At 32.5% G+C, this 16,834-nt stretch overlaps 1 protein-coding gene across 1 annotated transcript; it reads right to left on the bottom strand.

The window, feature by feature from the left end:
- Nucleotides 1–4,291: 4,291 nt before the first annotated feature.
- Nucleotides 4,292–15,930, bottom strand: LOC136235503 (ran-binding protein M homolog). The gene is made up of 10 exons (XM_066025216.1): nucleotides 15,344–15,930; nucleotides 12,858–13,004; nucleotides 12,633–12,719; nucleotides 11,424–11,469; nucleotides 10,346–10,422; nucleotides 8,330–8,492; nucleotides 5,797–5,865; nucleotides 5,280–5,339; nucleotides 4,975–5,061; nucleotides 4,292–4,860 (listed from the first exon to the last, which is right to left on the bottom strand). Exons 1-10 carry the CDS (start codon nucleotides 15,763–15,765, stop codon nucleotides 4,579–4,581), a joined length of 1,440 nt encoding a protein of 479 aa, XP_065881288.1. The 5' UTR covers nucleotides 15,766–15,930; the 3' UTR covers nucleotides 4,292–4,578.
- Nucleotides 15,931–16,834: the final 904 nt, after the last annotated feature.

The following is a 16,834-nucleotide window of genomic DNA, read 5'->3' as shown; positions in this document are numbered from 1 at the left end:
CACTCTTCTTTTATTTTTTTATTCTTTTCTCAATTCTTTTGATAAATTTTATTTTTGATTCTGTAATCATAATAATAGTTTTAATATGAATAGGATGTTTTTTGATTCTGCAGTTAGATGGTAACATTTTAACTTGATAAATAGCGTTCGTTAAGGAAAAAGATCTGCTGTTTGGAATCCTTCCGTCTTTCTCACAAAAAAAAAAATGTCATCTTTTTCTTATACGGATTTCCTAGGGACTATTTTTGTGAGAGGGAGCGGAGTCCGGAACAATAGATTTTCTTCCCTTAAATCTACGGTGATTTGTTGCTGTAAAAATATTAAAAGTCTACAAAAGTATATTTTAAATCAATCTTTAACAATTATACAAATAATAATATTATAACAATGTTGATAAGAAATAATCTAGGTAAATAGACCATTTTTAAAAATAAAAAAAAATATTCATAAATGACAACTTTATAAATAGATATATTCTATATTATTATTTTTGAAAGTTTATATATCTATATAACAATTATATACCTTATTTTTATGGAAGAAAGTGCAAAAATACTTCTAATGTCGAGCAATTTATCTCTAACATTTAAAATGGTGTAATTTTACTCGTAAGGTTTGAAACAAAGTACAAATTCACCTCTAACATTGAAAAATTGGGTCAATTTGATAAATAATTTATTAAACTGTTTTCAGTCATGAATCATGTTATCTACGTTTCACATTTATCTCATTTTATCACTCATTAGTAACATATTACAACAATATAAATAGACATGAATTTTTTAGGGTAAAGTTCAAATAAAACCCATGTGGTTTCACTAATTTTTAGATAAAGGACTGTGGTTTACTTTTTGTCAAAACGAGGACTGAGGTTTTCAACTTTAGCAAAATAAAGAATTTTTCGATTGATACTATTAAAATCACCCTTAACAACTTCAAAAATGACATATTTTAAGAACTACTAATATTCTAAGCAACTTTAATTCTTCAACTTTTTTATTTCGAGATTATTTAGATGATGTGTGGTAAAGAGAGAGAAAGTTAATGTTTAGAGAGAGAAAGTTCCAAAAAATATGATTTTCTAAAATCGAAAATGTATTTCCATAGAAAATATGACATTGAACAACTTTAATTCTTGAAATTTTTTATTTTCAGGTCGTTAAAGATAGTTTTAATAGCATTATTAAAAGTGTGAAACCTCAATCCTCGTTTTGACAAAAAGTAAACCACAGTCCTTTATCTGAAAATTAGTGAAACCACAGGGGTTTTATTTGAACTTTCCCCAATTTTTTATTAAATCACAAAAAATATGAAATGTTTTTTTGAACCAATTGGTACGTAACTGTTGCAGAATAAGAAACGACATATCTGTCTTTTATAATGATTTTTGAAATTGATCCAATTTATTCATAGCTGTCAATATTAGAGATAAAATTGCTTCTGACTGTCTATATTAGGGGTATTTTTTGAACTTTATCTCTATTTTTATTGATATCAGTATTATTTAAATTGTCTAATAAGGATATGCAAAAAAAAAAAAAACTGAAACACAAATCCTAGAAAAAAAGATGTGTTTTGTGAAAATATGATATTTATCAAATCAAATACTGTTATTATATAAAAAAAAATATATCGTAAAAAGTTCTAAAAAGATGTTGTTTTTATAAAAAAAAAAAAAAAAAGGGTTAAGGTGCAAAAATACCTCTAACGTTTTGGGTCTGGAGCAATTTTACCCCTAACGTCTAAAATGGTGCAATTTTACCCTTAACGTTTGTAGCCAAGAGCAATTTTACCCCTAACGTTGATAAATTGGATCAATTTCAGAAATAATTCATCAAACTGTCTTCTCGGTCATGAATCTTATCATCTACACTTCATATATGCGTCATTTTATCAGTAACAAATCATAAACATATGCTGGGATGTGAAAAAAATAAAAAAATATATTGTCTTTTGTATGAATTAGATAAAAAAAAAAATTCAAAAAATTCACCGAATTTGTAAATATTAATCTCCAATTCTATTATTAAATTACAAAAAAAACATGAAATTCTTTTTTTAGGATGAATTGATATGAAATTGGTGCAAAATAATGAATAAAAATATATGTATTTTATAATAATATCTGAAATTGACCCAAATTACCAACGTTAGGGGTAAAATTGCTCTTGGCTACAAACGTTAGGGGCAAAATTGTACCATTTTAGACGTTAGGGGTAAAATTGCTCCTGACCCAAAACGTTAGGGGTATTTTTGCACCTTAACCCAAAAAAAAATACAAAACCTAGCAGTTGTGTAAGTCCGCTTTGTTTTGCTTCCACCAATTGCCCTTAACTGGAAGCATACTTTAAAACATTACATATTACATTAAATAAAGGGTTAATTACAAAAAAGTATTATGTGGTTTGGCGGATTTGCAATGTGGTATCTGTGGTATTTTTTTTTTTCTGCAAACGCAACCCTATGATTTGCAAAATTTTGCATTTGAGTTCACTTTGTCAGAATTTGATCGATAACGACTTCGAAATGAAAATTTTCAAGAGTTAAATGATATTTTAAACAACTTTAATTCTTCAACTTTTTTAGGTTTGAGGTCATTTAGGTGTTGTTTTTTATGAGAGAGAAAGATAATGTTTAGAGAGAGAGAAAACTCCAAAAATGATGATTTTGAAAAATTAAGAATATGGTTCCATATTAAATATGATATCAAACAAGTTTAATTCTTGAAAATTTTCATTTTGAGGTCGTTACCGGTCAAATTTGGTAAAGTAAAAAAAACATGTAAAATTTTGCAACTTAAAAGGTTGTGTTTGCAAAAAAAAAATACCACAGGTACCAAATCGCAAATCGGACAGACCACAGGATATTTTTTTATAATTAACCCTTAAATAAATATAACAACAACATTTTTAATTGCGTTATAGTTAGGCACAGATCCAAGATTCACTGCATATTTCACTCATAGAATATTTTTTCAATAGTAAGTGGATGCTCAAACCGGCTGACCACCATTAGTTGTAGTAGATTGTTTTAAATTTTATCATCATAGTCAATAAGTTGATCTATCTTTTTATATATTCATTCAGCCAGGTAAAATAACTTTAGGTAATGAAGGGTGTTTGGTGGCTAAGATTTTGATTGAAGGGTATGAAAATTACAAAATAAAAGATAACTTCAGTACGTAAATGTTTCTCTCTTTAATCACAAAAAAAGTATACTGGTTTGGTTATAGGGATGAGCATAGGTTCGGTTCAACTCAACTGTCGGTTAACCGAATCGATGTTTGTGCAATTTCAAAAATCGAACCGTACTAAATAATTAAAATAACCGAATTTGACCGAATCGAAAATTTCCAGCTCAGCTTGGTTACCAAACCAAATAACCAAAATTTTCATATTTTTTATTTAAATATTAGAATATTATAAATTATGAAATTTAAGTTTCATTGATTTAGAATTTACAATTTCAAAATCAATTAACCAAATAACTCACATATTTACAAATTAATTCAATAATGTTTAAACTAAAAATATATTTACAAATTGAAGTATGAAAAATATATAATATAAGTAAAATTATATTGTGTCTAATTAAACATAAATTCGGTTCGGTTTTCGGTTAAACCGATCTTCTTTCGGAATAACCAAATCGATAACTGAATATCGAACAAGAAAAAATTGACAAACAAACCGAACCAAATTACTAAAATAAACGAACCAACTAAGAATTTCGATTCAATTATTGGTTCAGTCATCATTTTTTGGACTATTTGCTCACCTCTACCCGTTGGCCATATAGAGAACTTAATTTACTCAAAAATAAAGTCTAAACCCTTTTTTATTTTTTATTTAAAGAAAAACCTTTAAACTAAAATAATTCCATAGTGACAAATCACTTAAAAAGAACACTTCTCTAACCAACACTATATATATATATATATATATTCTTATTTTACTTTGTAATGAAAGAATTGCACTGAGATTGACTAAGTAGATCCCTAGCCTCTTGTCCAGAAAAGTATAATCTCTCCATCCAAACCAAAAAATATTTTGAACAAGGTAATGTCTGTATACTTTTAAGCATATTTAGATTTTATAGTTAAACAATAAAAAAATTTGACCAGAACTACCTTCTCTGATGAAGGTTTCAGTCATGATTAGTTTTCTTTTTTCATAAAATTGTGAAAACGTAAATTCTATGTTATCTCGAATCCAAATGGCCCTCAAAAGACGATGAATCCTGAAACTCAAGAATTGGTTAAACTAGGTTTGGCAGTTGAATCGGGCGGTCATTGAAAACTTTAAAAAAATTGAATTCCTTGGAATCAAATAACAGCCAAAGAAATGTTTTAGACAAAGTATACTTGAGTAAAACAAATATATACAGAAAATGCCTGAAATTAAGAATATTCAGGCGTCTAAGAATGGCCGGGGCCACTCCTTTTTGTAAGTTTACAAGCCTTTGAGACCCTCATTCCCTTCACTGGTAGGCATTAGAATTAGAGGGTCCAAATCAAAAGCATATGCGGCTTCCGAATCGCTTCAATTGCATTTGAGGAAGTCACAGCAAAGGTATTAGTTAGCAATTAGCCTTGTTGCTGTTGTTAAGTACTCTGTGCAAATGGAAGGCTTCGCCTTGATCCCCGTTCATCGACCTTCTTTCCAAACAGCAAACTGTGAGTTGTCTTAGTAACCTCTCCAGATATGACCGTAAGCAGCCTTGGAAATCCTTTAGATTTGGATTTGTTGATAACACCATTGCATTCACTGTGTCTGCCACTATCTCCCGCTGCGAATCTTCAAGAAGATACCCTACTGACGACTCCTGTGGTTGCTCGTATGCCAGCAAAGCAACACAGTCCTGCAGAGACCAACATACTTCAGACATAAATCGAAGAATTTCACAATTCAACCTTCGTACACCTAATATTCCAGACAAACAATGCATGACCTTATAAATGGAACTTGCTAATACCTGAACAAGATCAGCGAACCCAGGCAACTCAAAGAATTTTGCCAGTTCAATCCGTCCATATTTCACAGCCTCCTCCAGTGCTCCAACCTACACACATAAAGTTGCATGCGAATGACCGAGTCAAAATACGGAATTTCTATAGCAACTGCATCAGATAACATTAAACGCTCAATGGCTACAGACTAGAAAGTAATCAAGTAGAATCTAAGAAAATAGTTTGTGTCGCTCATGTTACTCTTAACATAAAACTGAATGCAAAAGCTCCCGAACATTCATAAGCAACTTAAATAAGCATGAATACATACCCGAACCAATTCAATAAATTTTTGACAGTGAAGCAGAAAGCAGGTTGCTGATCTTTCATCCTGCAAACGGAAAAATAGAGTAACTATAATATTGGATAATATTAAATAAATAAAAGAGTAAGAGTTGAACAATTATAGCAATATTTCTTTTATGAAAAAAAGGTTGTCTAATTATAATCATATACAAAATCTTAAAAAATCTCTCATTCAAATAAATTGAAGGGACAGATGAGCACAAAAGAAAAAATTGAGACGAAGCAAGAGTTGTATTAGAGTAAAATTTGCAACATAACAAGAAGAATTTTAGTTTAGCTTTTTTTTTTTTATCACTTTTCAAGTTTTAAAAAACGAACAAAGTTTAATTTCAGTGTCAACCATTAAAGCCCATAAGGAAAATAAAAGTATTTATCAAATCCCTTGTCCCCATCCCAACAAAATCTCATCATTCTCTTGCCATTAGATGCTCTGTGGATCATTAAATAAGTGGAGATACAAAATGTCACTAACATGTATTCACCTGAACAATCTGGGGATACCAATCACGAAGTTTAACGATTGCAGCATCAATATCACCACTCCTGATGAGCTTCATCAATAAAAAAAAATGAAACTCATTACACCTAATATTCATAAGAGAAAAAAAAAAGGAAAGGAGAAATATATTTTCTCATGTGAATCGCAGTTCACTTTGTTCGGGATATAAACTAACATACTTTCTAATGACATTTTGTTTTACAAAAGCTAATATATATCTATGCACTAGTTTATTACTAAATACATGCATTCTGCATAATATATTTATTCCAAATACACAGATCGTAGACAGCAGGAATAGCTAATAAAGATTAGAAGATGAAAAAAAGGGTTATGCAAACAAAGAACACCCAATTGCTCTCTAAACCTGCAATCACAGCATACAAAAAACCGAGAGAAATAACACCAATAAAAATAAAATAAAAATAATAACGGAAACAAAAAAGACCCAACAGCTCTTCAAAACGGCAAACCAAAACCTATAAAACCCGGAGAAGAAACACTAGGAAGGCTGAACAATGGGGTGCACTACTAAATGCTAATCCTAAAACTCCTGAATAATCAATCACAGTGGAGATGATTCGCATACCATCGGGCTTTGCCACATCTAGCGCTCTACTCTCAACGCTTCTAACATGCTAGCAATATGCAAACATAGGCTTCTAAATTGTAAAGAAAGTATCCACTACTATCATATTGCTGCTACACCAAATCCTTAATCAAGCATGATGATTTAAATACCATACAGTACAGTTAAAGGCTATGATGCACCGAAACGGAAACGGGGAACGGAATTTCTAAAAAACATTGGAAACGGAAACATGGGGGAAACGTGTAATATTAAAAATATAGGGGCATATTTATAAATATTAAAAAATAAAATAAATTATAAATAATAAAATAATTATTGATAAAACAATAAAAAAAGTTCGACATTCAGGTCTTTAAAATTAAATTCTTTACGTTAAAAGGAAAAAAAAAATAGAGTCCAAAACCTTACATTCATAAAAAAAGAATAGAGTCCAACAAGCCCAACCACTAACATTCCAGAAGAATCCCCCACCACACATTCAGAGAAGAAACAAAAAAACCAACAAGAACTTCCAGAGCCTTGTTCTTCTGATTTCTCAAAAGTTTGCAGTAAACAGAGAAAACCACATACTGGAAGAAGAAGAAGAAGAAGAAGAAGAAGAAGACATCGCCAGATTCAAAGAAGAAGTTTGCATGTAAACAGAGAAAACAATCCAGACCAGATTCGAAGAAGAAGAAATCGCCAGACTCGAAGAAGAAGAAATCACAGTTTCTATTAAGAATCGCAATAGGTACAAACGGTTCGAGTTTAGACGCTGAAATCTGGAAACACGTTTCAATTTTTCTCTAATTACAGAAACGTGCCTGGAAACATTTCGTTTCCGTTTCTGGGCGTTTCCGTTTCCCACATCTTGTGGAAACGTTGAAACGTTGGTCCAAGAACGTTTCCATGCTTCATAGGTTAAAGGTACTCGTCCGGACCGCCTAGGTGCAGAGGCAAAGCAGCAGCCTCTGCACATCAAAGTCCAGGTGGCTTCAGCCCGTCAAGCGGCTTTTCCGACTAGGCATCACAGACCATATCGGCGATCAGTTTGCAGGCCCTTGAGATCGTATTTTCCTATTTCTGTGTTTTCTTTCCTGCTTGATAGGTGAACTAAAATCATGATTTTTCAGCGGCCTTCCACCTAATATAGTGATTTGTCTTCCCATGGTGATTTATTTGAATTAAAATTCATTAAATTAGGAATTTTTATTTTAGCAAATATGAAGCTGGATTACAATTAAGTTTTTTTTTTTTAATATAAAAACCAATATAGTAAATTTTAACTTAGGGAAAAAGTAAATACTAAATAGAATATCAGATCATTAACCTATTCAGAGTTATGTCTTTATTTTCTAAAGACATGTGGGCACCACTTTGCTCGGACCCTCACCTTTTTAGTCTATTGGGATACGCTAGCGCCTTTAACTATCTTGATACCACATCCACAAAAGTATCTCCCAATCTCCGTTGTTTCATTTATCAATGATATCATAAGTGACTTTTTACTGCAGGAAATCTAGTTCTTTTTCTTCAGGGTGTTTGAAAAAACTTCTCATGCAATTTCATATATTTCGAAGGTGAAACCAATAAAAAATATAAACTTGAAATAAAAGTACAAGTACTGAACAACAATCTCGTTAGAGCACCTAGGTTACTCAGGTCTTTCAAGCCATATATATATAAAAAAAACAAAAAGATAATCAGACGAAGAAAATTTATCTTGAACAGCAAAATGGATACATAACAGACCACAAGAGTAAGAGATTACTAGACACGTGAATTTGGAAGGGGCCAGCTAGCCAATTCTATTATTTACCAGGAAAAAGAAAACTCCACACATGTTGTTCAGATGAGAGCCATTATGAATTTCATCCACAGCCTACATGGTAGTAGATAATGCCTTAATTTGAATGGACAGTACTATTTTCAAACAAATGCATACCTGTCGAAGAGTTCTTCTTTCATTTAATGCATACGTAATGTCCTGCTCACTGAAGCCGTTCTCTTGAGCTATATGTACCGGAGGCACCGTACTTTTACTAGCCAAGTCAAATGAATTGAGAGTCTCTTCATACCCATAATGCAGTAAGTAGGAGCGAACGAGTCTGCTCACAAAATAGAAATGCATAACTAAGTAGTAAAAGGAAGAAACAAATATTATTGAAAATAACAACTCTAGCCTTTCAATACAAGCTGATTAACAGGATCAATTCAATAATATAGTAGTACGAGCAGGATCGTCAGCTTATAAAATACAAATGAATAACTTAGTATAGGGAGATGATTACTGTCAGAGAGATAATAATAAAGGCTATTCTTGGGTCTTAACTATAAGCTTAAGCTTTTAGTTCAATTGGTTCCTTGACATGATATCAAAGCCTCCTAGATCAAGTGGTTGAGGGTTCGAGTCCTAGCAACCGTAGTTGTTGATTCAATTTCAAAACATGGTAAGAGAGGTCTGTGTTGTACACGCTTCAAGCCCATGCGGCATTCACGTGTCAGAGAGATAATAAAACTATTCTTGGACCTTAACTATAAGCTTAAGCTTGTAGTTCAATTGGTTCCTTGACAATTACAACAGCAACCACCAAACCTAGTCCCACCTCATCATTGCGGTGAGCTATATGAAATCGTATATTCCATTCATGTTCATTATAAGGTCCTCTATAAGAGCAAGTATAACGAGACAAGTTGAAGAAAACTAACATTTTGATACCATCTTGTGACCTAGTTATGGGACCAGCAAGTATATTTCAGTTTTCAGATCCACTACCTTTAGAAATTGGAACCTATGGTGAATGAAAGCAAGGGCTCGACCTTGGATATCTTAGAAAACTCTGATGGAAATTCAGACTGTTCTCTGCTGTACATTTTATTCAATAAATACCCATTACAGACAAGGCCTCCTAGATGATCTTATCAAGAAAGGGAAATAACTGAAAGTAGTAACCGACACATAACTGCTTTTATATATTTGACCACTGTTCAAAACCAAGGCCGCCTGCCCCGCCTAGGCGCTCAAATTTGAGAATCCATTCCAATTTTCCCCGCCTAGGCCCCCTTACCATTTTTTGGTCGCCTAGGGAACACATGAGCAGCGATCAAAACAAAAAAATGTTTTTTTTTCATTATTCTTTTGATTTTTAGCTTTATTATAATTTGATTTTGAACATTGTCGCATGGTTTTTGGAGAATTGTGTTTATTATTTTCGGAAATTTTTGTTTAATTGCGTTCTCTACTTGTTTCCATGATATGGTGGAAGACTTTAAGGACATTGTTTCATAGTTTTCGGTTAATTATATTACTTGTGGATATTGTTTTTTTTTTACTTGTTTCAGTTGTTTGATATTGTTATTGAAATGTTTTTTTGACACGTTTTTAAGGATATATGTTACATGTTTTTCTATATTAAATCATTTTATATTATTATTTTTAGATACCATAATGCATATTTTAATTGCATTTATATAAGAAAATACAAAAATACAAATCCGATTAATCCCCAATTAGTTTCCAAGGGCCCTGACCGCCCGACTAGCGCTTAGCGTTTTTCACAACCTTGTATTTGACTAGCATAACATGCCTTCATTATACACTAACATGTATTGCAAACACACACATGGCACACTTAGAAAATCTCAAAACTGAAAAAAAAAAAAAAAAAAAAAAACTAACTAATCAATCTTCCTCTTGTCTCCATGAGTGTATAGTTTGTACACATTGATGGACCACTTGTGTATCATGACACATTTCCAGCAGGAATAAGCAGAATATAGTAGAGCTGATATGCCCATGAAATAGGGTAAACAATTGAAAGCTCAATAACAAGAGATGTATAGGAGAGAATTGATCGCTTGAAAGCTTTATATCCTAAATATTTCTTATAACACATTGTAGTGCTCACAACCAAAAAGAAAATACTTTGTTGGAAACACTGTCAGAATTGTATGAACTTACCCAAAACTGACATTTTGTGGCAAGGGTATTTTCTCAATCAATTTCTGCTGCTTCGTCCTTTCCTGTGTTTCATATTCCTAACAAAAAGAACATAAAATGAAATAGATGGAAATTAATAATGGCAAACACTTGTTTTAAAAAATTGGAAGTATTTCAACACAACTAAGCAAGCTCGGTTTATGACATTCTCAAAATAATATAGCAAAAGTAGTACGCCATAAGAAAGTCGTGCAAGTAAACAAATACTTCGAATCAAATTCTTAAAATACATATGAGAAAAAGAATCAGGTCAGTTTGGAACCTTAAATATGTTCAAGTAATATTCATCTTCACCAAAATGAAGTATTAGTTTATTCATGCAAAGACTAAACATAACCTTAACAACATCCATCACCGTGCAAAACAAAATGGCATCTTATTCAGTTATTGTAAACTACAAGATGCCACGCATGCTAAAAAAATTTAAAAAAAGGAAAAATTAGTGATGAACAATGAATTACAAACAATAAATATAAAATATACTCCCTCCCAGTCTTTAATATATGTCGTTCAAGGTTTTTCACAAAGACCAAAAAAATATTAATTAGACTGTCAAAATGACTAATTTACCCTTAATACTTCTCTCCTAAAACTCTACTTTCTATGCAAAATTTCTCTTTCTTCTTAATTATTATGGCTTAATTAGAATCATTTGCATTAATTACTAAACCTCTCTCTTGTCATAAATAAGGGTAAATTTGGAAAAAAAAATATTGTCAAAAGTGCATTGCTAATACAAAACGACATAAAAAAGAGCAAATTAAAAATCCTAAAATGACATATATTTGAGACCGGAGGGAGTAACTTGTATGCTACTCTATAACATTAACACTTTGCACCACCTAATCATATCATAAAATGGTTGATAGAAGTCTATATTGTTCAATCAACTATTCTATAAAAAATATACTTAAAAGTTCTATGCTCCAACAATGATCTCCTAAGGTTGATAAGATAGAAAAGGAAAAAGAAAACACTAATTACAGCACATTTAACAACAAAGGAATACAAGGAACAAGAAAAGGACAAAATATCTTACCCTAAGATCAAAAGCAAATTGTTTCTGCCCGAAATTGACTTCTACCCTGTTTGATTGAAATAAAATATGCACATTAGGAAATAAAAATATTTATGAACACAGTTAGCAAATAAGAAGTAGCTGGTGAGAAACTTTAACATGATAATCCAAGAAATACGCCTTGAGAATACATTGACCAGCCTATATAAAAAGGTTAATATAGAAAACTCTTGTCTAGAGAAACCAGATGCTTTCAATCATAAGCTGAATAGCTTCTGACAGAGTTTATGAAGCAAGCAAGCAAAGTTTACAAGTTCAAAAGAAATAATACATGACATCTGAATTCTTCCCCTAACGTAAAGTATATGTTAGAAATCTATTAATGCAAACATCTTATGTTAGTACTAAATCATGTACAAAAGCACAAATGCAAGAACACAAAATCAAAGCAATAGATTAAGATCAAAACAGAGGACCTCAGAACTCATAATGTAATTTGGTTAAAATATACAGGCAGCACCCACATGTATTATGATTACCATGGAATGGAAAATTCACTTTGAATTATCTTAAAAAACTACCAATTCCAATATCTTTTAGTTTATTTTTGAAATCAAAAGGAGCTGTCACCAACCAAATGCTCACTCGGCCAGAAAATCAACAGTAGTACTCCTCATGTCAAAATCATGCTACAAATACCCATTTTCCATATTATAGATAACAAAAATTTTGTTCTGCCACTAATGCTAGTGTTTGATGCTTTGACAAGATAAAGTAAAAAAACACTGATAATGTGATTTCAAATATATGCAAATTTGGCTAAAAATTGTTGCATTGCATTTGAACCACTTTACCTATGCTTTTTATTTGTTCTCAGTCAAATAGCGTACAGTGTAAAATTTCATGGCGAGGTCAAGGTTAATGGCTAAAAAGTCGGCTGTTATTACTTGCCTGAACCACATTCTTATTCTCCACAGCTACCTAAGAGTACAAAGGTCAAATGGCCATATAGGCATGATAAAATGTTATAGTGCAAGCCTGATGAACAAAATATACGGGTTCAAAATTCAATCAATTCAATCATATTAGAGCACGATCAATTGATCTACATCAAGAATTTTCATAGCAATCAATCCAGCATCTAAATTTCAAACTCTTACAAAATATTTGACAAGCAAATGCACCAAAATGTCAGCTAAATTTGTAAATAAGTTAAGATCTACTACGTACTCTTCGTTTCGACTGTGAACGGCAACTGTAGGGAATAAGGGGCCCTTTATGTCCTTATACACTGCACCAACCACAGCTCCATTTTTACTACACCAACATAGGAGCATGTCTAAAAATAAGGTTTTTATAATTAATAGAAGGCAAATTAACAATCTTACAATTAAGGAAAGCAACAATTCCTCAAACTAGCACCAACTATACTGACCAAAGTGGGCACTGACTTACGTGAAAAAGAATTCCTGTGAGGCATAGTTAATACCAGCACCAACTGTATCCTTGGATGTAAATGGTGGCCCAAAAGGCTCTCCTTTACCCACTCCACGGTACAGATACCCATCATCTCCATGATATCCACAACTGTTTGATTCCCACCTGTCAAAGGGGATGAAAAGAACACGTACTGTTGATAGAGAAATGCAAAATAAAATACCACTAACAAGGCATGACAAAAACTTGAAGAGGCTCTCTGAACCAGCAATATTTTCACCTCATGTACTCAGTAACACATTGTGAAAGGTCATCTCAAATACTTCACTGGACCCAGAACATCAATTTCCCCAATTCAATGAAACATACAGCAAATGAATATTTTTTACATTTTACACTAATGTTCTGACAGTAGTTCTTCAGTACAAGGGCCCAAAGGGACGAGCCCAAAAAACAGGTTCGAAGTTTTGAGGCCTTACATAAGACGCCAATCTTTAGGCAAACTAACATAGTTGCTGTACTTAGAGCTTTAGGCCTCAACAGGTAAAACTAAAGGGTAGAGACCAGATCTGGGAAAGTCTTACTTATCTAATTTTAGGACATAATTATGACACCAATTTTCTTTTCAAATTAAAAATACCAACTGAAAGTCTAGATCCACTAGAAGAAAGTAAAAGACCTCAGAAACTGTCTGACAGAGATGATACTTCCATGACTCACCATTGTCCACTTGATGAACATATTACTGGACCTATAACCTTTGGATGAGTTCGAAAAATTACATTTTGATTTCACTTTCTTTCTATGATGGGTGGATATCCATACCATGTACACTATTATTTTTTATTGGAGACTAATAGACACCTATATTGCATGCCTCGTTTGTAAGCTGTAAAAGACCCAAATGGCAATTATAATAGTTGTCCACACCAATAATATTTTTCAAACAGGTGCTACCTCCTAGGCCCAAGGTTCAATTAGACCCCAAGTCTTGTGCTTCAGATGATAAAGAGACAACAGGCATCCTAAGGATACAATCATTAAAAGAAACTACAATGAATAATCCAGTGCTTGAGCAATACATTTTTGTTACCATATCATCAGTTGGCTTTATAAATTTCATTAGTCCAATTACTTTTACTTTTAGCTATATGACATTAGTTAAACTACTGAACTGGTATTATTCATATCAATACAATGAGAGAAATAAATGGCATCAACTCTTGCACTTATTCCAAAATAATGCATCCCTCCTAGTCAATTTGAGTGTTTGGAGCACCAACAAGTCCAAATGCTTCTTTGCTTAGGATTAAACCAAAGGAAATAATAGATGAATAAGAGAGTAATTCAGATAGACTCACAGAAGGAAGACAAAACTGAGCGTTAAATCTAATGAAGTGAAAGAAGCTCAGTTTAATGTAATGATGATAACTATAGTGATTATAATTCAAGTAGTTGCAAGAGCAGAACTCAAATGTATGACATTCCATGTTCATACAGGAATTTATCACCGGTGATTACTTTTCATTAAAAAAAATCCCTGGAAAATGGAAATTACTTAATTGAACTACATGTAGCACTTATTAGCTAACTTCCTTGTACAATGATTATATTCTATTGATCATTGGATGGTTTTGGATTCAAAGAAACTTTGAAATGTAAAACATGATCAATTGTAGATTTTATGCATATGATGACAAACACGCACCTCATGTTCCTTTAGTGGGAATGTGCACATTAGACAAGACAACTATGACAAGGATTTGCTTGGCACTATTGAGAACAGTCTCTACTTAAAATTCGACCCTGAGGTATTGGATTTTGTTTTCTTGAGCTCACAAAAGCATCAATTGCACCAATTAAAACCAGCATACAATAATGAACTAAGAAGTAAATGCTTACTAGTGATCTGCCTGTGAATATCGTGTTTACAATCAAGGAACAGATACATAAACAATGAAAGACAATAAACAACAGATCATTTAGATGCAAAGAATGGATAATTTGTTCTTTTAAACATTCCAACGAATATTTCCAATGACTTGGGCCAAGAAACATTCAGGCGGAAACTGCTTTCCACTTTTCAACTGTTTCTAAAGTTCACTCCTTACAGTCGAAATCTTCACAGTAGTCTATCCAAAAAATGGGATGATACGGGCCTAACAGTGGAATAGGTTAGTTCAGAAGACCATGATTTTATAACACTAACAGAGGTTCCTTTTGCATTATCTCTGACTCAAACAGATTTTAAGTGTACACCTGAATGAGATTCTTTACTTATCTTTCGAACCTATATTAGCTGTAAGATCTCTTCATAGATTCGTTCATTTCTAACAAATGTGTAGCCAACAACACAAGAAATAGATGGATAAAATCTAAACCTAAATGCACCTACATTCTTGAATTTCTTCTCATATATATCACACTCAGGGCCGGACCTCAGCAACAAATAACTTAAACCGCAATTGTCGAAAGTAAATCCGAAATTTGATAAGAAAACTAACCCGGGCTGCCTCCGCATCTTAAAGCTCTCACTAGTGAACCCTATAGCGATCTGCCCTTTCTCCCCAGCATTCTTGACATAAATCTCGAAGTAATAAACAAGCCGCTTAACGGGAGCAGGCATATTAGCTTGAACAGCACCAACATCATGGCCATGAAGGTTAACACTTGTGTACTTAACAGTCAACTTATCGGTTGACATCAGAAGAAACCCTCCAGAGCTGTTGATCGTGTTAAGCTCTGTAGGCTCGTCCTCACGGTCGTCGTCCTCCATCGTAACCATCATGGAAGCGGAAGGAGTCTCCGACGTCGACGAACACTGCCGCGCAAGTTTCAAAAAGTAGGAGGCGGGATCTTCCTGATTGCCGGAATTGGTACTGTTGGTGCCATTAGAAGTGGTGGTTGAGTTGTTTCCGGTGCTCATTTCTGAAACCCTAGAGTTCCTAATGGATCATCTAAAATCGAAAATTAGGAGATTGAAATCGTAAATAAGAAAGAGAAGATGGATTTTGCTTTTGGTTGAAGAAATTGGAAGAGAGCGGAAGAAAGACGAGAGAAGAGAAGAATCTCCTTTGCGAGTAATTCACAGTGGTTTTGATTCTCTGCTTATGAGCTGTCTTTAGTTTATGATAAGGGCCATGACGTGGTCGAATCATGTTGTTTGAGCTTTTCTGTTCAACGGTTCTGATGCCCAATCCAATTAGTAATTTTCCATTTTATCTATAAAATATTAATTTTCTTTTTTTTTTCATCAAAGAAAATATTCATTTCCCATCAATGTAAGAACTTGCACTTTTATGTTGATGGATTGTGTAAGGAGTAATAATACTGAATTGCTAATTCGTAAACTATTCGATTTCAATTCGTTCAAAGTCGATCGATAGGACTTGACTCGAGGTTGGATCGATTCAATTCGTTCAAAGTCGATCAATAGGACTCGACTCGAGGTTGGATCGATTCAATTCGTTCAAGCGCTAACAAATATGAGCCTGAACTTTTTTAATACATTCGGTTTGAAAGTTCACGAATACACTCACTTATTTTTTAATTATTATATATTTTTATTAATCTTTTATTATATATATTTAATATATTTTTTATTAATTATTATTAGTATTTTATCACAAATCTTATGAGATTTATTCTATTAAAAAAATGACAAAAAAAAGCCGTGTTTGGTAAATAGTTATTAGTCGATTACATTAGTTGTTAGCTTATTATCTTTTTGGTTAACTGATTTGATTAACTGATTGGTAAAACTTAGCTGATTATTAATAACTGTTTGTGTAAAATGACAAATAATGACACGATCATAAAACTTTTATTTAGGATTAAAGTGTAGTAATTAGGGATAAAAATATTCTTAAAAAAATAATAATGTAATTAAAAAGGCTCCTAAAACAAACATTTTCAAAATTAGTTTTTTGGATCCAATAAGCTCTTTCAAACTGCTCTTCATCAAACACTAGTATTAGAGGTTTGATTAGTCAAAA

Source organism: Euphorbia lathyris, chromosome 7 (genome assembly GCF_963576675.1).
Source record: "Euphorbia lathyris chromosome 7, ddEupLath1.1, whole genome shotgun sequence".
NCBI classification, from domain to species: domain Eukaryota; kingdom Viridiplantae; phylum Streptophyta; class Magnoliopsida; order Malpighiales; family Euphorbiaceae; genus Euphorbia; species Euphorbia lathyris.
The sequence above is the reverse complement of the archived record's forward strand: the minus strand, read 5'-3'. Positions and strand labels throughout refer to the sequence as shown.

Coding starts and splice junctions, on each gene's coding strand:
- LOC136235503 (XM_066025216.1), bottom strand. CDS start 15,765: ATGAGCACCGGAAACAACTCAACCACCACTTCTAATGGCACCAACAGT. Junction 10,423..11,423: donor AATTTGCTTTTGATCTTAGG/GTAAGATATTTT, acceptor TCTTTTTGTTAG/GAATATGAAACACAGGAAAG. Junction 4,861..4,974: donor GGTTCGCTGATCTTGTTCAG/GTATTAGCAAGT, acceptor TGGTCTCTGCAG/GACTGTGTTGCTTTGCTGGC.